The 23,796-nt window shown below is 44.5% G+C and overlaps 1 protein-coding gene across 4 annotated transcripts in view; it reads right to left on the reverse strand.

Annotated features, from left to right (window-relative positions):
• PLEKHB2 (pleckstrin homology domain containing B2) overlaps positions 1-23,567 on the reverse strand; it is a 44,954-nt gene extending 21,387 nt beyond the window's left edge. The window contains exons 1-3 of one of the 4 annotated variants that reach the window (XM_066598226.1): positions 23,335-23,567; positions 10,611-10,658; positions 4,251-4,403 (exon numbers count right to left, since the gene is read on the reverse strand). In XM_066598226.1, coding sequence (XP_066454323.1) covers positions 4,251-4,403; positions 10,611-10,647 — 190 coding nt within the window. In that variant the 5' untranslated portion in view covers positions 10,648-10,658; positions 23,335-23,567. Of the gene's footprint in view, positions 1-4,250; positions 4,404-4,585; positions 4,710-10,485; positions 10,516-10,610; positions 10,659-18,647; positions 18,663-23,334 lie in introns of those variants that run through there. The other 3 variants (XM_066598227.1, XM_066598230.1, XM_066598228.1) reach the window with 3 other exon arrangements.
• Between the last annotated feature and the right edge of the window lie 229 nt (positions 23,568-23,796).

Raw genomic sequence — 23,796 nt, forward strand, 5'->3', positions numbered from 1 at the left:
ATTCATCAGCCTTGAGATGCTGCCGTATAGGGTTGTGGAAACGGAGTCCTTCAAAAGTATCATGGAGGCGGCGGCCCCGCGCTACTCAGTTCCCAGTCGCCACTACTTTTCCCGATGTGCCGTCCCAGCCCTGCACGACCACGTCTACCGCAACATTGTACGCGCCCTCACCAACGCGGTTACTGCCACGGTCCACTTAACAACGGACACGTGGACAAGCACAGGCGGGCAGGGCCACTACATCTCCCTGACGGCACATTGGGTGAATTTAGTGGAGGCTGGGACAGAGTCAGAGCCTGGGACCGCTCACGTCCTACCCACCCCCAGAATTGCGGGCCCCAGCTCGGTGGTGGTATCTGCGGAGGTGTATGCTTCCTCCACTAAAGCACCCTCCTCCTCCTCCTCCTCCTCCTCTGTCTCGCAATCAAGATGTGTTAGCAGCAGCATGTCGCCAGCAGTCGGTGTCGCGCGGTGTGGCAGCACAGCGGTGGGCAAGCGTCAGCAGGCCGTGCTGAAACTACTCAGCTTAGGCGATAAGAGGCACACGGCCCACGAACTGCTGCAGGGTCTGACACAGCAGACCGACCGCTGGCTTGCGCCGCTGAGCCTCCAACCGGGCATGGTCGTGTGTGACAACGGCCGTAACCTGGTGGCGGCTCTGCAGCTCGGCAGCCTCACGCACGTGCCATGCCTGGCCCACGTCTTTAATTTGGTGGTTCAGCGCTTTCTGAAAAGCTACCCACGCTTGTCAGACCTGCTCGTAAACGCGCGCCGGCTCTGCGCACATTTCCGCAAGTCCCACACGGACGCTGCCACCCTGCGCACCCTGCAACATCACTTTAAGCTGCCAGTGCACCGACTGCTGTGCGACGTGCCCACACGGTGGAACTCTACGCTCCACATGTTGGCCAGGCTCTATGAACAACGTAGAGCTATAGTCGAATACCAACTCCAACATGGGCGGCGCAGTGGGAGTCAGCCTCCTCAATTCCTTTCAGAAGAGTGGGCCTGGTTGGCAGACATCTGCCATGTCCTTGGTAATTTTGAGGAGTCTACCCAGGTGGTGAGCGGCGATGCTACAATCATTAGCGTCACCATTCCTCTGCTATGCATCTTGAGAAATTCCCTGCAAACCATAAAGGCAGCTGCTTTGCGCTCGGAAACGGGGGCGGGGGAAGACAGTATGCCGCTGGATAGTCAGGGCACCCTCCTGTCTATTTCTCAGCGCGTACAGGAGGAGGAGGAGGAGCATGAGGAGGATGAGGAGGAGGGGGAAGAGACAGCTTGGCCCGCTGCTGACGGTACACCGGCTGATTGCCTGTCATCCTTTCAGCGTGTATGGCCTGAGGAGGAGGAGGAGGAGGTGGATCCTGAAAGTGATCTTCCTAGTGAAGACAGCCATGTGTTGCGTACTGGTACCCTGGCACACATGGCTGACTTCATGTTAGGATGCCTTTCTCGTGACCCTCGCGTTGCACGCATTCTGGCCACAACGGATTACTGGGTGTACACACTGCTCGATCCACGGTATAAGGAGAACCTGCCCACTCTCATTCCCGAAGAGGAAAGGGGTTCGAGAGTGTTGCTATACCACAGGACCCTTGCGGACAAGCTGATGGTAAAATTCCCAGCCGACAGCGCTAGTGGCAGAAGGCGCAGTACCGAGGGCAAGGTAGCAGGGGAGGTGCGGAGATCGAGCAGCATGTACATCCCAGGCAGTGCAACAGTCTTTAAGGGCCTGGCCAGCTTTATGGCTCCCCACCAAGACTGTGTCACCGCTCCCCAGTCAAGGCTGAGTCGGCGGGAGCACTGTAAAAGGATGGTGAGGGAGTACGTAGCCGATCGCACGACCATCCTCGGTGACGCCTCTGCCCCCTACAACTACTGGGTGTCGAAGCTGGACACGTGGCCTGAACTAGCGCTGTATGCCCTGGAGGTGCTTGCTTGTCCTGCGGCTAGCGTCTTGTCGGAGAGGGTGTTTAGAGCGGCTGGGGGAATCATCACAGATAAGCGTAGCCGCTTGTCAACCGACAGTGCCGACAGGCTAACACTCATCAAGATGAACAAAGCCTGGATTTCCCCAGACTTCTCTTCTCCACCAGCGGACAGCAGCGATACGTAAGCAATACGTAGGCTGCACCCGCGGATGGAAGCTACGTTCTCTCTCGCCATCCAAAACGGGGAAATTTCTGCTTCATCAATCTGTGTCTAATATTCCTCCTCCTCCTCCTGCTCCTCCTCCTGAAACCTCACGTAATCACGCTGAACGGGCAATTTTTCTTAGGGCCACAAGGCTCACTCAAATAATTTTTCTGAACAATTTTTATAAGTTTCAATGCGCTTAAAGCGTTGGAACTTTAACTTGAACCAATTTTTCGTTACACTGGGCTGCCTCCAGGCCTAGTTACCACTTAAGCCACATTAACCAAAGCGATTAATGGGTTTCACCTGCCCTCTTGGCTGGCCATGGCCAATTTTTGGGATGTACATTAGTACTGTTGATACAGCAATTTTTGTGGGCCCTCGCCTACAGTGTAATCAAATTAATTTTTAGCCCACCTGCATTCCAGCTGACGTTACCTCAGCTGTGTTGGGCAATGCAATGGGATATTTCTATGTACCGCCGGTGGCTTCCTGGCACCCACCCAGGCAGTGGGTCCACAGGGAGTTTAACCTACATGTGTCCACTTGTAAAGAACCCCAGTCTGACTGGGGCATGCAGTGTGGGCCGAAGCCCACCTGTATTACGCACGACATTACTACCTCAGCTGTGTTGGGCAATGCAATGGGATATTTCTATGTACCGCCGGTGGCTTCCTGGCACCCACCCAGGCTGTAGGTGCACACGGAGTTTTTACTACGTCTGTACACTTGAAAAGAACCCCAGTCTGACTGGGGCATGCAGTGTGGGCCGAAGCCCACCTGCATTAAGCACGACATTACTACCTCAGCTGTGTTGGGCAATGCAATGGGATATTTTTGTGTACCGCCGGTGGGTTCCAGGGAGCCACCCATGCTGTAGGTGCACACGGAGTGTAACCTACATGTGTCCACTTCTAAAGAACCCCAGTCTGACTGGGGCATGCAGTGTGGGCCGAAGCCCACCTGTATTACGCACGACATTACTACCTCAGCTGTGTTGGGCAATGCAATGGGATATTTTTGTGTACCGCCTGTGGGTTCCAGGGAGCCACCCATGCTGTCGGTCGACAGGGACTTCACAATAGGGAGTTGTACCTGCCTGTGTCTATGAATTAAAAAGCCCGGTCTAACTGGGGCATGCAGACACCTTGACAGAATGAATAGTGTGTGGCACATAGGTTCCCCATTGCTATGCCCACGTGTGCAGCTCCTGATGGCGGTGGCACAGGATTCTATTTCTCATTGCTTCTGTACAGCATTGTGGGCTATCGCCCCGCCCCTTTTAAAGAGGGTCGCTGCCTAGCCGTGCCAACCCTGTGCAGTGTGTGCCTGCGGTCCCTCGTCATGGCAGACGCACTTCTAAATAGACATGAGGGTGGTGTGGCATGAGGGCAGCTGAAGGCTGCGCAGGGACACTTTGGTGTGCGCTGTGGGGGGGAGGGGGGGCGGTTGGTCAGCATGTAACCCAGGAGAAGTGGCAGCGGAGTGTCATCCAGGCAGTGATTGTGCTTTGTTGTAGCTAGTGTGGTGCTTAGCAAAGGTATGCCATGCTAATGATGGCTTTTCAGAAGTAAAAGTTGTTGGGAGGGGGGGGGGGCCCACTCTTGCCGGTATTGTGGCTTAATAGTGGGACCTGTGAACTTGAGATGCAGCCCAACATGTAGCCCCTCGCCTGCCCTATCCGTTGCTGTGTCGTTCCCATCACTTTCTTGAATTGCCCAGATTTTCACACATGAAAACCTTAGCGAGCATCGGCGAAATACAAAAATGTTCTGGTCGCCCATTGACTTCAATGGGGTTCGTTATTCGAAAAGAACCCTCGAACATCGCGGGAAGTTCGTTTCGAATAACGAACACCCGAACATTTTGGTGTTCGCTCATCTCTAGTGGTCACACAAAATATTGATGTCTTTTCAGATATCTCTTGTTCATTCACTTTGCATTTTGCTATTTGACAGAAAAAACTATTAACACTATTTTTGCAAGCATTCTTACTTTGTAGCATTTTTTCACACCTGTCCTATAGCTGTTCATTCTGCAGTATATGCACTAATATGAATGTACACAGAAAGTTGCAACACTTCACAGGTCAAAATAAGTCCTAGTACCTTTGCAGTCATTGCCCGTCCTGATAGTAATACAGTCTAACTGCATGAGGACTTTATCTTCCATGTCTTCTCTGTCCTGATCGCTATAATATATCAAGTATCCATTTGTCCACAGGTCAAACCAATTCTTCTTCCACCTTTTCAAAATGCTACCTGGGGAGACAATTAAAATGATGTCAACATGGAATTCCACCTAAGCAATAATAACTCAGTTAAACCAAGTAAGAACAGTACAATTAGGGGATACTTATACGGGACGATATCGCTCAAAATTCATTCAAACAAACGGATTTAAGCAATAATTGTGCAATCTAAATGCAAATAAAAATGCTCACTATTCGTTTATTCGTTGCCATCGCTGACTTTCAGTCATCATAAAAATCATCACTGGATTGTTGGCTTGTCATTCTGTGTAAACGCTCCCCGCTCAGCACTTTACATAGAAGGGGAAGCGCTTGTGGATGTGAAACCTCTGTGTCAACCTACTGGGTAGGTGATGATCCAGTCCAGCATGGTTGACAGCGGACCCCAGCGTGGGAGGTAAGATGCCAGATGTACAAATCCCATATGCAGATGGAAACTAAGGAAAGTATTTGCCCTGGGCTAATAACCAGAAGAGGAAAACCCCTGCTTATAAGCGGAGCACTCGTCCTGATAAGGACGACTTGACGGTCTTCCTCTAGGCGCTGACTGACCGTGACAGGACAGAACACCTATAAAACAAATGACAGAACAATACCGGGGCGTACAGGAACAAAGGAGGTACAGACTGACAAGGATAAACAGAGAAGCAGACTCACGAGGATAACAAACAGCAGGATACACGAACAGGACACGAGCAGAAAGCAAGGTAGCAAGAAAACTGCCAGAGCAGCAGCTAAACATGGAGTTTTGGACATGAATCACACAACAAAACAACAGCAAAACAGCACTGACTGGAAGGCCCAGGGCAGCTACATAGGGCGCTGATAAGAAAAGATGCATCAGCTGAGCAGGAGGCCCAGAAGCAATTAACCCTAGAAGAGAATAAATGTAAGTTCAGTGAACAGCAAGAGCAGGACGACGCCCTTTCCTGCCAGACACAGAAGCAGAGGATTGTGTCTGAACAGTGCACCTAACAGTGCTGAGCAAAAAGACCACGATCCAGCGGTGAAATCTTACTGTGTAAACGCTCTGCACAAGTGCTGACGATCTTAGCGGTGACGTCAGCGCTCATGCAGTTGTTTACCCAACTGTTGGTCCGTGTAAAAGGAACATTAGTGATGAATTGTTTGTTGCTTAATTTTCTAGAAATAATTCTTGTTTCTTATCTTGGAAATTACCTTTGGGTGTTACCCCTTCCCCCTCCTATCCCCCCTTTTTTCTTCTCTTTTTCCTTTTTCTTTCTTTTTCACTACCCCTTTTTTCTTTTGTTTTACATTTATAATTTATTATTTCATGTTTCCCTATTCCCCTCTCTTTTCTCCTTTCTCCTAATTGTAGACCTTCCCCTTTATTGTGCTGTATTTACTCCATTACTTGGGAATTAAAATGTATAAGTAGTTGTTGCCATTTATCTGAAAGCCTCTGCATAGCCAACTTTTCCAGGTTGTGCGATCCTGTCTATTTCTATCAGTGAAAAGTTAATAAAGAGTTTATAAAATAATTGTGTCAACATACAGTGTTGTCAATACCGTTATATGTTGAAAATAGTGTATTCAAATTATAACTCTATGGAAAACTGGAACTTAGTTCCAAAGACTTCAAAATGTCACCCAAAAGTAATACAACATGAAGATTAAAAAAATTGAAGCAAATAACTAATACAGATAACGTAGAGGACATGTGCTTCCTCAGGGTCCTATACAGAACACACAGTGTACCAGAAAATAACCTGGTGTCCACAGTAGCAACTCCTCCTGGCACAGGTAAAGGGCAGTATAGAACATGTAGTACCGCACTGTACTGTAGAGACACACTAATAGAAATGTGCTTGAGAAAGGAGTAGAAAGCTCAGAAACGTGTTGCAGTTTTTACATTCACCTTCCAGCATGTATGTGTTTTTCTATTACATGCTGTGAAATAATTATTGGGGGGAGAAACTATTATATATTGGTATACCCTGTTACCTTTTGGAATTGACTGAGTGATTGTAAGCCTTGATATTGAATTTCAATGCTTTCTTGGAATTGTAAGGGAGGGGGTGACACTTAGAATCAGCCCTGGATACCCCAAGTAAGTGCATTGGTGATTCCTACATATTGTCCTTTAAGTTCAGGACAGACCTCTGAGCATTAGAGATTTTTATTTGTTTGTTCTGCTTTTTGTCCGAGACCCTCGGCATTCTGTGATTCTCCCTGTACACGATCTCCTCCCAGGATGTCATTTTGACGGAGTGTCTCCCCTGCTGTGTATATTTTGCCTATGAGGACCCAAGGCGTGGCGACCAGTAGTAATGAGTGACTAGTGTAATAATCGGTTCTTGTCGGCATCGGGGAGATTTCCCCAAAAATCAGTAAATTGGGACAGTAGATTCTGACTCCTATTAAAGCCAATAGGAATAAAAATTGGACTCACTAATTTGCTCTTCAGAAGATCCCTAATGCAATGAAAGCCCTCCCCAAATTGCATGTGAATACAGCCACACATCTACGGGAACACTTTGCTCCTCCCTCGAAAATTAGTCAAAATAAAGTGTAGGGGTCAATTGTAGCACAGGGGTATCACTGAAAAATTCATACGTTAATTTGAAGGAATGCTGCCATCCAATAGGTGGCGCTAAAGAGGTATTGTTCCATCTCCCTAATGTGCAGGTCTGAAGGAGAGATAACACACATCATAAAACTGTCACATTCCTTAGCAGTGGACTGATTAAGTATTTACCTCTCTGCTCATCTTGTCTGGTATTGTTTTAAGTGCAAATCAGTCTCCAGTTTTCGTGTCCTCTCATGTGTGAACATTTGTATTTAGGTCAAGAGGGGTGTTGTCTCTGCATTTGTATTTAGGCCAAGAGGGGTGTTGTCTCTGCATTTGTATATATATATATATATATATATATATATATATATATATATATATAATATATATATATATATATATATATATCCCATCCAAATCAGTTTCATTAAGCCTGAGGAAGGGTCCATAGAAGACCTGAAAGCTTGCTGTACCATCATGTATTTTTGTTAGCCATTAAAAGGTATCATATCTACAAGATTACTTGGTTTCTCTTACTGAGAACAATCACATTGAAAACAAAAGAACACCCATATAGGGTTTCCTAGATCAAAAATTACAGCAAGAAAGGCAGCAGGTGGGCTGCTTGTTTTAAGAGCAATGTCATAACATTCACACACACTCTGTGTATTTGCTGTTTCACTGTTTGATTTTCTTTTTGTTTTGCATTAACAAAGAAAGCAACCAAATAAGCTGCAATCCCTGGGAGGCACAACATGTGAGAACAGAAGGCCGCAGAGTATAGCTGGCATCTTTGTAAGCTGTTCTTGCTTGGCTCAGCATAAGTGAATTCCCCAAACCCCACTACTAGCTGTGTAAGGTCTGCAAATAATTTGTAGTGGCCGGACTGGAGAATTTGAATGACGTCTGAGGGCACAAACTGCCACAGAACTACAATACACTCAACACAAAAGCATATTTTGTCTGTCTGCTTTGCTGCTATATATGTTGACAGCAGCAGAAATATACCCTCTCCCAATGTACAGACCCCATTTTGTATAGGCATATAAACATGATGCAGCTTCTTTCTCTGCTCCCTCCAATAGAACCCCGTTTAAGTTCTCAACTGGTATACAAGTTTTCAGACCAGCAGTAATATATCCTCTTTAGAATATCTGACTCTAACAACAGACCATTATATCATGCCTATGTAACAACAGACCATGTGTTATACAGGCATATAAACATGATGCAGGTTGTTTCTGTGTTCCCTCCAATATAACTCTGGTATACAAGCTTTTTATACCCAGCAGCAATATATCCTCTGTAGAATATCTGTCCCTATAGCAAGAGTAACCTGTAATAGTGTTTTACACATTATTTTATTTCGGGGTCTTGTAAAACCAGTCAAAAACCAAAATGTCATCAGTGGGTGAGGCTAGGTGAGACATTTTAGCAATGTTTGTATAAGTTTGAGATAAGATAATTGCCAGCCATAAGGCCCTTTTACATGGGCCAAAAACCTCACGATTCCCATTTGCCCAAACGGACAAGCTGGTGATGTCATCGGCAGCTCGTCCATACTCGTGCACCCCGTTTAAACTGTACAATTCTAGTTAAGAATTGTGCAGTTCTGCTGCACTATTCATTCAGTGTTTTACATTCCTATGTGAGTCAGGAATGCTATCTTTTCTCCGTAGGGAGAGCAGCTAGAAGGTGAGTGAGTGAGGAGACTTATGAGGCCATTCATGCTCCTCTGGGTGTTTGCCCCTCATCAGTGTGCAGTAAGTTTCTGGGTGGCTAGCAAGAGGCCTGTGACGTGGGTCAGGAACGCAATCTGATGCACATCACAGGCCTCTTGCTAGCCAAGCCAGAAACTTACTGCACACTGATGAGGGGCAAACACCTTGAAACAGCTGTCTGTGTATGGATTCTGGCTTGGCTTTCAATTCCCAAGTCATTTTTGCAAGGCTTGTATAAAGAGTCTAACATTGACTTGCAGGAATGCTGCCTTCCAATAGGTGGCGATGCAGAGGTATTGTTCCATCTCCCTTATTTTCACATTCCTATGTAAAACACTGAAAGATCAGTGTTTAAACTGCACTATAAGTGCACCAGCTGGTGCTGAAACACCACTTGTCTGTTTCACACTGTTTTCTTCTCTGGTGCACCGTCAAATTTGGCATACCTGATTGAGAAGGCTACGATACCCTTTGAGTATCACCTAAATTAAGTGACTACTCCAACACTATTAACAAGAGACCACGTGTTATATAGGCATATAAACGTGATGAAGTTTATTTCTCAGCTCCCTCCAATATAACCCTGGTATACAAGCTTTTCATACCCAGCAGCAATATATCCTCTGTTGAATATCTGTCTCTGTGGTATGTTGTTGGTAGCTGACCTTCGGTGACCCTAAAGGCGAGCTCCCACCATGTTTTTCGGTTTTGCACTGCTTCTTTCAGTTGTGTGATATCCATGCCAACATCCATGCCATGTGTTATATAGGCATATAAATTTGATGCAGCTTTTCTGTCATGTACTCAACTGTAAAATGACCACTGGTTACACTGTGCCTATGTTATGTATGGCTAGGTCATGTGATGCAGGCGTCCAATGAAACTGCCCATATGCAAGATGGAAGACACATTTGGTGACATGAGAAAGGCGCCCTGGCTGCTGATTGGCTTCAAGCTGGCCTCTACAACAGGCATTATGGGAAATTAGATTTTCCTGAGATTTTCACCAAAAACTGGTTCGGACTAATCCGATCGATCTTGGGAAAATCAGGACAATTTTATTGCCGGCCGATTGAGATGAGTAACCCTATTGGAAAGTGCACCCCAAACAGTGCGAGGCACTTAAACTATTAAGAAAGACTCTAAGTATTGAGCAGACTCAGATTTGTTCACCTTGTTAAGGACGACATAAAGGGAGTAATCAAACAAGGCTTAAGTTGCATTTAAACACAAAGATGATCGCTCAAAAGATGGCTTTTGAGCGATCGTCTTGCATAAACTACTAATTGGTACTAATGCCTATCAGTACCAATTAGCAACGTTAGCCACCAGGAGCTGAGCTTATTCAGAGGACCACCCGCTATTCTCTGAATAAATTCCTTTTGCTCTGTCAGCGAGGCTGACAGCTGAGAACAGCTGAGACAATGCAATCAGCTGTTACCAGCGGTTCCCGGGCAGAGCACAGCGTGCGGTCTGTCTTATCAGCTGTTCTGCTGAACAACGGATTTTAAGCCGAACTGAGATCCGTCATTTGGCAGAAAACTGAAAGATGGGCACATTTACACTCAACTATATCGCTCAAAAGATGGCTTTTGAGTGAATTTTGAGCAATAATCGGTGTCTAAATGGGCCTTTATACTATCCTGGTTAAACCTTGCACTGTCAAGTCATTATAACTACTAGATGGAGAAATATAGGCCAGTGTTCACTAACACCTAAGGCGGATTCTTTTTGTGATAGAACATCAGATTCAATAACTCATTATTAAATCACCCTGTTAATTGTTATTCTGTCAGTTGAATTTGTTTGAAACTTATTTAGTATGAAATAAGAAATACTCAAGCAATGTCTTTGTGTCTCCAGTTTCTCTGTTGTATCCCGGGTCCTTGCGTAATACCACAGTCTCACTACAGCAGCATGCTAATGACCAAACATCTCAAAGTGCAGATAACACCTTACTTACTTTGCCGTAGCAGCCAGCCACTTTTTACATATGCCATATCTTCAGCTTCTGGGAAAGAAAGATAAGATATTGTCAATAGGATGGTGAATAAATGGTTTCCTTCGACTGTTAAATGAAGCCACCACAGACCGCCGCATCTCACTGCCCCGTCAAGATAAGACATAAATTCTATGAGTTTATTATGAAGGACGATTTTGCTGTTGTAAAGGAGGAGAATCGTCAAAAATTAAATCTCTTAATGCTCGTATATATTTTTTAGTAGATCACATAGATCTCATACAGGCAAGTCATACAAGAGAACCCTCCATGAGCAGTGTGGCAGGGCACATTATCCTGTCGAAAGAGGACACTGCCATTAGGAAATGTCACTGTCATGAAGGGCTGCACTTCATATTTAGGTAGGTAACATCAACATGAATGCCAGGTTTCCCAAGAGAACATTGCCCAGAGCACCACACTGCCTCCGCTGGCTTGTCTTCTTCCCATAGTGCATCCTCGTGCCATCTCTTCCCCAGGTAAGCAATGCACAGTTGCACACGCACCCACCCATCCACATGATGCAACAGAAAATGTCATCCATCTGACCAGGCCATTTTCATCCATGCTCTAGTTCTGATGCCTATTCTAGGCACTTTCTACTTTAGACAGTGGTCAGCATGGGCACTCTGACCGGTCTGCAACTACACAGCCTTGTGTTAGGCAAGCTGCAAAGCACTGTGTGTTCTGATGCCTTTCTATCATAGCCATTAACTAGATAATTGTTTTAAACTAATTACTCTGTCAGATCTGCCCAGATAGACTGTGCCAAATTAACCATTAGGCAAGTAAGTCACATGCTTTAGGGTCAGCCAAAAATCCAGGCCACAAAAAAAAAAAGTAAAAAAAATTGACAATTATCAGGTGATGACAAGTCTTAGAATTTCCAAGTCTTACTCTGTCAGTGCCACTCTCTCTCAGTGTAAGTCTAGACGTTGTTTAGGTGCGCTCATATCGAGGCAAAAACATATTGAGGCATATTCCATGGTGCTGCAGAGGTTTTGGTGTTTTGACTGAATATGACTCTATGTCCGATGAAGATATCGATGTTGGTATTTCAAGACTTGTCCTCCGATTTCCTAGCAGACTTTGGTCAATTTATATGCTGGTATAAAGAGCAGAGACCCCATGAAATAGCACCAACGGGAAGTGCCCAGGTGATGTTTCAGGTGCCGTACACTACTGCAGTTCATCATGCATTTCCGAGCATGGAACTAGCACTCCGAATCTATCTGTAATGCCGCCTGCAGACGGCCGGGTCGGATCCGGCTGTGAGAATTCTCGCAGCGGGACCCGACCTGAGCGTCTGCAGAGAGCAGCGTGACACTCATCTGCTCCCGCGGCCCCGGCTCTTTCATGTGCTGGCAGCCGGCGCATGCGCAGAGCGGAGCCGGCAGCTTGTGAGTGACGATGAGATAGAGGATGCCGCGATTTGTTTGCCGCGTGAGATTTTGCGCGGCTAAATCACGGCCGTCTACATAGGATTGCGTTTGTTAATGCAATCCTATGGCAGCATCCAGGGGCGGAAATTCCGCGGGAAATCCTGCCGCGGAATTTCCGCCCGTCTGCAGGCGGCCTAATGGCTACGAACTGCTCAGGGAAACGCTTGTTTTCGCAACTAAAAAGAATTAAAGATGTTAAACAATCAATGTTGGCTCAACATCGTCTTGGTATACCGGCACTTCTCTGCATTGAAAGAGATGTGCTTTATAAAATTGACTTCAAAAACCAAACTAACGAATTTGCAGTCGCAAAAGTCCGCAAAGTTTTAATCTAGCTACTGTAATCTTATAGTAATTACAGGACTTTACCAAAAATTGGTTATCTGGAATTTGTTATAAATTGTCTGTAGTTAAATTTAACTTTCTTCCTTTTATTGGTGAGCCCCCCCCCCAAAAAAAAATCGGTATTTTCAGGCCCCCTCTCAAAATGTGCCTTAGGGCCAGCAGAGCCTTAATCCGGCTGTGCCCACAACCATCAATAAGCCTTATTTCTCATTTTTTGCTCTGCCCACAAATTACTATCTATACGGTGTATGGTTGGCAGCAGCGTGTGTCAGAGCTTGAGCCCACTGGAGGATCTTCTGGTATTCTGGTGGGCCAATCCAATCTTGGTAGGCAGTCTTTAATGGGCCCTGTACAGAATGTATGTAGCCCTATATTATATCTCAGACTAGAGCTTTATGAATGCTCGTTTTCTCAAAAATACTTAGTCTATACAAGTGGCGTATGTCCTTTAAGAACTGCTATTACATTAATTATCATTACAAAGCTTTGGAAAACATAGAAGACCTTAGAGATTCGAGCTGTCTACTGGGGCACAAACGCTGTTGCTACGTATGACATAGACTTTATTGCTAGGCTGTATAAGACTAACATACATTTACTCGGAAGCCACATTGCAATAAAAAAAAACAAAAAATTTTTAAGGGCTCGTTCCCATCAGCATTTTGGTTTCCCATTCTGCTCTTTCATCAGAGGAGCAGCCAAATGGGAAAAAATGGTTGAGTTTATTTCCCATTAATTTCAATGGGATTTTCTGCGCTTCAGTTATACTCAGTTTGGTTTTGTTCCATTTACTTTCCGTTTTTTTAACAAAAAAAATAGTGCAGAAAGCGAATAGAAAAGGCATTTTTGTTCTTTCTTTCATATTATAATCAACGTATGATGGAACCGAACAAAAGGTTTCCGTTTGGTTCCATTTTTGTTGTACGTTTCATGGATCCAAACTGATACAAATGGTCTGTTTTTTGACAAATCTGTCACTGGATCTGTTAAAAAAACTGCAGACTGTGCTCTATGCGTGATTCCGTTTAATTCCATTTTGCTATCCATTTAATGTACAGAATCGTTAAAGACGGAAAGCAAAGCGCTGATGTGAATGAGCCCTAAGTCGGAACAATTTTTTGGTAGATTATTTGCTCTTACAGCCCCAGTAAGAACTTCCTGTAAATATTATGCAATAGTTTTTTGTGTTTTTTTTGGATTTTCCGTATGTATGCTTGAAGTACTAACAATGACGTTACTTCTACCACATCTGAATCTTATATCAGATCCTTTTCCAATAGTAAGATTTGTCTGACTGCACTGTTACCTGGCACCAAGGTGGGCATATAATTTACTGCCCCTGGTTACAACTATACAATATCCATTACTACACAGTATCCATATCAATGATGGCTTATAATATGTAGCGTGTCTGATGACGGTAACACGCACTACTGTGGATTACGTACCTTTTTTCTTTTTCTGGCACAGCGCAAAATCTATGTCTTCTGGTGCTGGTTTGCTGCTCATATTGAGAACAATTCTTTATGACAATGTATTGGAGAAAGCTGAAATGTGACCGCAGGAATGAATGATAACTAGCAAATAACCAAATGCCAGGCAAGTAATAGCTTACAAGCCTGGGTGATATCTCTGTTGTTGGGCTGGGTGTTTACATGATATAGTTGGCACCCATGGGGGATGTTGCTCCGTGGGTAACTCTTTCTCATCAGTTACCATTGCGCAGTTATGTAACTCAGCAACTAAAATAGGTTTTCGGTGTAGAAAGAAACTTCCATGCTAATATTATTTGCTGCCCTACTTTTGATTACATCAGCATGATACACAATCTAATGCTATTCATATTATATACAGTACATGGCTAAGATGACCACATGTGAGCGTGAGAATAACTAGGTGACATTTGAAAGACATAAGGGGTAATGCTGGGTGCACCCACTATACCACTTTTTTAAACTGAGGTTGTGGAAACTGCACATTGGTGGAATTGGTCGGGTATCCTACAGACTCTTGATAACAGACTTCCTATAATAATGCTGAATCAATGGGTGCCTGCAGATAGGAGAGGATTCACTAAAGTGGCTTCACTCAAGATAACTGTTGACCGAATGTAAGCCACAGTTGTTCTTTGTAAAGATGGCTACCAACCGGGTGACGAGCGACAATTCATTCATTCTAGTTGTTTAATTTTAGCCCACCTGAAGATAGTTGCTGACCAGTTAATCATTGTCTCGTACTGTATAATTATTGCATGGTGTAACGACTAGCCAACAGCTTTGCAGGGACGTGTAAACTACATTGTTTAGTTTTCACCCCCCACCATATGCTGATTTGACCCCGTCTTTGTTTCAATATCCCCCCCACCCCCTACCTAACACTCATTGGCTCCCAAAAACACATAGCTATATGTGAGTGATCCTCAACTGAACAGATCCTGATGGTTTTCGATGACAGATGAACCAAGGCTCGAAAAAAAACCCGAAGTCCTTGCAGGTGAGAAAAATGAGGGGCTGCAGGACTGACTGTGCATTCGAACCAGTGAGAGACCCCAGCAGTGAGTGTTCACTTGAAGACTGCTTGGACGTATCTATGTGCCTTCAGTGGATTCGGCAACCGATAAGCATGCATTGAGGAGGGGCAACATTTTCAAATACATGCCCGCCACAGAAGCTTACACCTCCTAACTTGTCGACAAACAATATTTCAGCCTGTGCAAATGTCCCAACATTCAGCGATCACAACATTGAACAACTGAACAACAATTGTAAAAGCATACAAACTGTCTATGTAAAGCCACCCTAACTCTGCAAAACCTATTTAATCAATTCAGTCAGTAAGAGGAAGCAGCTTCAGAACTACAGTAAGGACCGTGTAGTGACTGAATTTGGTTTCACACAGGTTTAACCATTTATGGATCTTTAATTGTTGTTTTTTTTTACCTGGCCAATAGGTTTCTATCAGAGGCTGCAGCGTTACTGTTGGTGCTCCTGGTATCAGCACTCATATCCTGGGTGCCATAAGGCTAAGAGTCTGGGGACTCTGATTGACCACAGTTTCCGCGCCCGTCTACCTGGAAGTCACTGCTAATATCAGCGGCGGCTGTCAGCTGCGTCCTGGGGCTCCAGGAGAGGTGAGTATACCCTCATTTTTTATTTTAGGCAGGATCCAGCTGGGAGGGGGTGTTGTTGTAATGACAAAAAGACTTTAATGCAAAAATGACATGTAAAGAGTTTACTCTGGTCACTGGCAAACCAAAAAGTGGTGTTCCAGTTCGGTTTCATGTGAAACTAATGTTATTGCTAGTAGCAATCAAAGGTCTACTATGCTGAAGTGTAACAAATGTGGTGTAATGAATATGAATGGATTACAAAAGTGTACTAAGAATGTTACTTTTTCCTGCCCGGGCTCTGGTACAGTTAAAGTTAGGGATGGTGAGTGGACCCATGAGGTACAAGCTATCCTGCGGGTACAGAATGCAAATTGGGAAAGGAAAATAGAAACAAGTCTTATGTCCCTAGATCCTGTTGAAAAGGTAGATCAACAGTGAGAGGGGAATAAAGTTATTTCTCCCGAACTTGAGACAATGAAAGTTGAGCTTCAGGAGGAGCTAGCAAGTGTTAGTGTGGAGCTAGACCATCCAGGGCAGGTTGTTTTCAGTTTGGAAGAGTTGTCCCCCTTTAAAAGAGAAGTAGAAGAGGTAATACAGAGAAGATTAGAACTCAAGGAAGAGCTTGTAAAGCTGAGGGCTTGTGTAGGAGAAGCCTTGAGGCAACGGTCATTGGCACAGGAGAAAACTGCAAAGTGGCATGCTCTCGCAGAGGAGGCCGAGAAGGTTGTTGGCTGTGGCAGAAGCCACAAGACAGAAGACTCCAGCAGGAAGGTTCCTGAATGAGAAATTGGCCACCATTATTAAGGTGACACGATTGAAGATAGAGGCTGAAAAGGCCTTGAAACAAAGGAAGAAGGTGGATCAGAGACCACAACAAACTGTTACATATGATTGTGTTATGAGGCAGAGCCCCATAGTGGTGAGGAGAGTCTTCAGTGAGGTTAAAGGCGCAGTTCACATGAGTATGGTGCAGAGCCTAGAAGATGCAATTTATGTATATGCGGTACAACATAATGCTGCTGAATTTGGAAGGAAATCTGTAGAAGGTAAAAGTCTTCAAGAGGATGTTCATACAGTGAGTGAAGCTAAAGTGACATGAATGTGATCAGGGAAGGTCTGATGGAAGAGCCTCTGGTGGCGCATAAATGGCCCATTCTAGAGGTTGTGCAAGTGCATGAAGTGGAAGCACTTAGTGAAGCGTAAATGTTGGAAATGTAGATGCTGCCATCTCAAGGAGAGAGAGAATGGCGGAAGAATACAGAGTATATGCCGGTCCTTATGGAAGAAATGGTCTGCACTACTAAGTGAAGAAGGCAAGTGTTTTAGCTGATGCCTTGAAAGTTAGTGCAGGACAAGTAGTTGGGATGATAAAACCCCTGAAGTTTGAGAAGGTTAGAAGAAGTAGTAGCTTCGACCCTGGAGGTAGTAACAAGGTGACAAGTCCTATGGCCTTTGTCAGGAGGGAGAAATATGTGGTATTACAGTACCGGAAATGTCCACTAGAGGGCTCAGGGAAATTCTGTATGGCAAAGAAAGGGTGCCTCTGTATGTTATTCAAGAGGCACCTGTGACGTTGTTGTAAAAGATAAAGTGTGTCTCAGCAGTTAGCTTGAAGATCCTGTGATTCTGTCCATAAGAGAAGAGCCCAAGTACAGGTGATGGACTTTGGTTATAATGAGGCCTGTGAGTTAGGGCCAAACATACTGTATAGGTAGAGGCCAGACAGCTAGGGGTTGATTTCTGTACCAGTTTCCTGTCCAGTATAGAGTGCTAAACATTTGCAGATAAAGAAAGTTACGGTTGTCGAGTTTCTGAGAGTGTCACCAACCCTACTGTGTGGAGCAGATGACAGTCCCGAGTCGTGACTAATCCCCTAATGTCACACATAGTAAAAAAAAAAGAAAAACAGCCACTAGAGGACATCTATATGCCAAAACATAATTTCCGTATACACTGCACTTGTGCTATTTTCCAGCTACATATAGAAGTAGCTGAGTAGAAATATCAAAGAAACTGTTTGGGGGATTTTCTCATGATGATACATTGCTTGTGAACAAAAACTGAAAGAAGTGATATAACAAAGCGGCAAATAAAAATCTGGTCTGTTACACATGTTGGCGACACAACACCAAGAAGAATCACTGGAAATCATTTATCTCCTTAAAATATTCCTGTATCTATGCAACGACTGGTAATGAATGTCCCCAAATTACTTGCTTTTCTCGCCTTCAGAAAATGCAAAACTTAAATCCATGCCTCTGTGTGGGCTCCATGCATTCATGCCAAAAATCTAACAATGGCAGAAAGGATGGCATGTGGTGCCCCCTTCCCTCCACCCTATTTACTGATCACTGATAGAAAGAATGCCGCTTCCCTCTTTCTCTTTCTGAAATGGAGAAGAAAATGAACTTATCTGCTGATGAGATAATCACATTTATTCTTTTCCAACAGACCTGCACAACTTGGCAGTAGGTAGGGGCCAAAATTAAAATCGGCAAACCTCTTGGGTCACAGAGAAGTTTTTAGCAACTTTCTTACAAAGCGAGATACTAAAACCCTATCTATTCTATAGTTTCTGATGAATTAAGTGATGCAGTATGGCGGCGAAAGTTTCGTTACGCTGGGTTTAAACAGGGCGCAGCTTCACACGGGCGTATGCACGACTACACTTGCCGATACAGAGTGTAGTTGCGCATGAATTTTTTTTTTTTAGACTATTCGAACTCTACATTGTTGCACGTTTGAGTTTGAAAAAAAAAGTAGAAAGATAGAAAAACTCCATGTGAGAAAGATAGGGCAGATCATATATTTTCCCGTGCGTAGTAATATCGCGCGATAATCCTGCTAGTCAAAACGAAACCATTGAAATTCATGGTTTCGTTTAGTCCTGTCTTGCAAGACCCCGGACAAAGTCATGCTCGTTAGTTTTAACCCTTCAGGGTATGTTTACACAAGCAGAAAAGCTGCAGAATTTCTGCAGCAGTAAAATCTGCGACAAATTCCGCGGCATTTACGCATCCGCAACAGGTTCCAAATACAAACCATTGATGTGAGTGTTGACTCGAACTATGCTGCGCATTTCAAAAGATACAGCGCTCCCCTCACCTCCACAGTCTCTGCGCTGACAGCACTCCCTGTCTTTATCATGCTGCAGCTGCTGCTTGCACCACCAGGACCTAAAAGGACCTTCCCTGAATTGAATGACAGTCATGTGATTGGCCACACACTGCACAGCGCAGCCAGTGACATGACTGTCATTTACTGAAGGTCCTTTAGTAAAGGACTGCTTGCACCGTCATGTCATGCTAGCGGCGCAGTGGCTAGAAGCTGGTAAAGTTTAGGGCAGCGGTAGCAGCGCCCAGGGGCGTGACCATAGGGGGTGCAGGAGTCTTAGGGCATATCTTCTCCATATAGGGAGCCTAGCAGTATGATTAAAGCATTATAGTTGGGGGCCCTGTTACAGGTTTTGCATTAGGGCCCTGAATCTTCAAGTTACGCCTCTGGCAGCGCCGCTAGTGTCACATGACTGTGTTGCGGACTGTGGCATGACTATAGTTCCCAGGCTGCAAAAACATCCGCTTCCAGGCCTTGTGTGATAAAAGTCAGCTGTACTTTCTGATTACCTAATGTGACTCTCATGCAGGGGGAGATGTTAGGGAAAATAGGACTGGGTATGTTGAAATCCAACATGTTCAGTTCTGGGACCCCCTGGGTGACTACCCCTATCAAATCCCTCTTAAAGCACCTTCTATAGCTGTTGGCCAAAAGCCATTAGCTCTTTCTCCTGACTGCCCCGTATGTATACTCAGTTTGGTGAAGTGTTAATGTATTTACATGTGGCAGGAGTAATATGCAGGCAGACAGCTCTCCAGGAACAAAAATAATCACATGTTGGAATTCAACGCGCCCGATCCTCCTTTACCCCAAGACTATTTGGTCAGGTCAAGTTAGGAGCCCCTGTACACTTGTGGGAGACATCCAGTCCTGTGGAATCAATGGGTTTGGACGATGCACTTTGATGGATACAAGGGTGTTTACTTTCCTCTCTTTATTAGAAAACACTCTCAGCCGTGGCTGGGCTTAGCTGGGTACGATCCATGCAGTTGCACAGGGCGCTGGCACCAGTTGGATGTACAGTTTGCTTGGGGCAATCACCCCCCTTAAGTCCATCCAACCAGATGACCATCTTCCTCCATGCAGCAACATCTTGTGGAGCTACATGAATCATCCTTCTCCTGCCTTTATCTCCGCCCGTCTGATGTTTCAAAGCACCACAGTCAGCTCAGCGGAGGCCCTGCAATGCAATTACTTAATTCTGCTACTGTATTTGTTATGAGCTTGGTTCTGGTATTGTATCTAAACATTTACAGAAGGCCAATGTTGGGTTTAAAGAAGTTTTTAACCTAAAATATAACTTTTAATCATTAAAATTAAAATAAAGCATGTGACCGCCAATGACGTATGTGACTTGATTTGTGTAATATCATGATTACTCTGTATCCTATCCCATAATACACATCCAAGGGGTTAGTGGCCAAACAAGAGAAAGAACCAATGCAGATGGAAAAAAGATTGGAAAAGTTTTTCTCTTTTGACACACCCCTAAAGGATAGTGAAATAGATCTCGCACCCGAAAAGTTAATTTAACCAACTACCTGCTGGTTAACCAACTAGCTGCTAGAAAAAGAAAAGAGGAAGGAAAGAGAGAAGGGGGAGTCTTTTTTTTGGGGGGGGGGGGGAGTACCCTGGGTCATAGACCTTAATCATTTTTGGTATGTTATTTAAATAGGTGGAGAAAGGTAAGTGATTGCCAGATATGTTTGTGGGTTACAAAGAATCAAACAGGCTAAAATTCATTCTGTCCATGGTGTTTAGAGAGATTGTCAGGTAGGCTCATAAATACTACATTTTTGGAGAGCTTAGCTCAAACTAGTGGGATCCACTAATAAATATAAAAAATGTATATTGCTGGCAAAAAGGGATTTTGTGGGTCTACATAATAAAAAAAACTAATATATTGTGTAACAAGTTATGTAACTTTCTAATTTACTCTGTGCCACAGAGCCTCATGTGTTGCAGAGTGTTAAGGCAGCAGAAATGCAGTCCTAAGCTCTTGCTCACGACCGGAAGGTTACAAGTTCAATCCCTGTGTGGTTCAGGTATCCAGCTCAAGGTTAACTCAGCCTTCCATCCTTCTGAGGTTGGTAAAATGAGTACCCAGCTTGGTGGGGGGTAATAAATAAATTACCTGAAAGCGCTGCGGAATAAGTTGGCGCTATACAAATAATAAGATTTATTTATTAACTTCAGGTTTCAGTTCTTCATCATTTTCTAAATCTCTGCTGTCAGTGAATGGAAACATTCTTCTTTACATCATAGGTGACGCTGCAGAGTTATTGTTCCATCTTCCCTATTTGCATAAATTACCCAGAGGAGCATGCATGGCCTTATAATTCTCCTCACTCAACTCTCAGGTGTCTTCTCACACCCCTTCTGGGTGCTCTCATTGGGGCGAGACAATGCCATTCCCTGACCCACTCACTCCCTAGGTGTCTCCACACACTTTTTGGGTGCTCTCCTTAAGGAGAGACGACAGCCCTCTTGATCATGTCCTGCTCATACATGTCCAAACAATCTTAACTGCCCATCAGCAGTGGCCAAAGTGGGTACCCAGAGGCATAATTAAAAACAGAGTACTGTGTATTTGGAAGTTAGAGCTTGTCTCTGCTGGCTTACATGACCTTCATTTGTCAATAAAGGAACTTTTTATATTAATAGAACTACAAGCCTAAACAGAGCCGACGTTGACACACTGATAAGATTCTTTAAAAAGAATGCAAGTAAATTGAGGTTACAACAGCCAAAGGATCTGAGAGTTCTGTATATCCTTATAACTAATAGATACTGGGGGAAACATAAAGCGGGTCCTGTATTAATGCAATCATGTCTGTTATCGGGTGAAACTGCACAAAAAAATATGGTGTTCAGCATGAATACTATACTAGATGTAAGAAGGTCCCCCGTCGTTTTACAGAATTACTTTTTTGCTTGTGTCAGTGAAAAGCGAGTATATAAGTGTAAGATATTATTAAAGACATGTATGCAGTTTGCGGAACCCAGCCCTCACTGATGCCCAAATTAGTGCACTGGTTAGCTCTAAAGGGGTTGTCCAAGACTTCTACTACTGATGACCTATTCTCGCAATAGGTCATCAATAGCTGATCGGCAGGGGTCTACTGCTCAAGATCCCCACCGATCTGTCTGTGTGGACAGTGCTGGAAACAGATAGGTCAACATTGCAGTGGCCTGGTTTGGTACTACAGTCACAGCTCCCATTCAATTCAATGAGGGGTGTGCCTTAAGTACTAACACAGGCCACTGCAATATGGACAGCACTATGAGCTTGCAGCGCTGACCATGCTGACAGCAGGCCTGGCAATCAGCTGATCAATGGGGATCTTGAGCAGTTGACTCTCGCCAATCGCTTATTGATGACCTATCCTAAAGCTTTGTTCACATGGTCAATATCCATGGCAAAAAAATCCAGCATGGATCTGGCACATTCATACATGGAATGACGGGACTGGAATACCCAGAGAGGCTATCCAAATTGGGATTATTTACTCTAGAAAAGAGAAGGCTAAGGGGCGACCAAATAACTATGTATAAAGACATTAGGGGACAATACAGAGCTCTCTCCCATGATCTGTTTATACCCAGGACTGCGACGGTAACAAGAGGGCATCAGCTACGTTTAGAGGAAAGCAGGTTTCATCACCAACATAGAAAGGGGTTCTTTACTGTTAGAGCAGTTAGACTGTGGAACTCTCTGCCTGAGGATGTGGTGATGGCAAAATCCATTGAGGAGTTTAAAAGGGGACTTGATGTCTTTCTGGAGAGGAAGGATGTTACAGGATATAAATCTTAGGCTAATTGTTAATCTGGGTATACAGGCAGGTAGGAACTATTAGGGGTTGATCCAGGGAACAGTCTGATTGCCATTAGGGAGTCAGGAAGGAATTTTTTCCCCAAAAGGGCTGATTGGCTTCTGCTCTTGGCTTTTTTTGCCTTCCTCTGGATCAACAAAACAGTAGGATAAACAGGCTGGACTAGATGGACATTGTCTTCATTCGGCCTTACAAACTATGTTACTATGTATAATCTGCTGATGAAATCTGAGGATTTACTTTTGAAGATGCTATGGATCTGCAGGAGGTTTAGCCCCGTTCAGTGCTGCTCTAGATCTCCGCTGATCGGCTGATCATCCATCCCGATGTCAGCGCAGCAGGGCCAAACATCATTAAAATCAATGGGAGCAAAGCCCTCTATTGCATTTCTGGCCCTGACTAACGATGCAGACGTCTGGCCCCTGCCACAATGACAGCAGGCCGGACAGCCAACTGATTGATAGGAATTTGCCTCTTGAGATTGTCAATCTGCTATCCTGAGTGGAATTTGAATATAAAACTAATACAAAAACATTGGTTGATGAGCTGATACGTTCTGCAGCGGCGAGCGTATTAGCGCATGCTCCCATCCGTGTAAGCCCTCATTCCGCAAAAGCTCAGGCGTTCACAAATTTGCTTGTCTAAAACCGACTAACCCCGATTTATTCTTGACGGCCGGATCGATGGGTCTATTTCTGGCAGTAATAAACAGCCTCACAAATGCATTATGTAGTTTATAAATAAGCATCACACACAAAAGTTTCAGAAGTTCACGATGTAACTCCTATGGATCACTAATGCCCATTATGCCAAGCACACATATAACATGGAGAGGCGCTGCTTACCTGTCAGATCACTTGCTGCCCCCCTCTTCAGGTAGTTATGTCCCTAAAGCTTTCTCCCCCTTGTTATCTTCACCCAGCTGGAAGCTGACAAGTGTCAATTCCTATTTGGCACCACCTTCAGTGACTTCACTACAGTCTTATGACTGCTGACTGCTTACTTCCAGCTGCGCCCATGTGTTCTAGCTTCCAAAGGCTGCTGGGATTTGTAGTTTCAGACTATTCTCTAAAAACAGTGCAGTTAAACACGATGTACATCTCACCCTCACGTACATCCTCAGCTATTGTTGGTGAGCTAATCTAGTTGCTGTAGGCGGTGTAAAATGCTGGTCGGACTCTAATAAAAGGCTGTCTGTTTGCAATCTTGTTTCATTTCCAGGGACTGGCACAGCCGTTCTGGAGTTTGTGGACACATTTATGAGAAGTATTTTCTTTTAGGCTGCTTTCACACCTGCATTAGGGTTC

Source organism: Eleutherodactylus coqui, chromosome 1, assembly GCF_035609145.1.
Source record: "Eleutherodactylus coqui strain aEleCoq1 chromosome 1, aEleCoq1.hap1, whole genome shotgun sequence".
Classification (NCBI taxonomy): domain Eukaryota; kingdom Metazoa; phylum Chordata; class Amphibia; order Anura; family Eleutherodactylidae; genus Eleutherodactylus; species Eleutherodactylus coqui.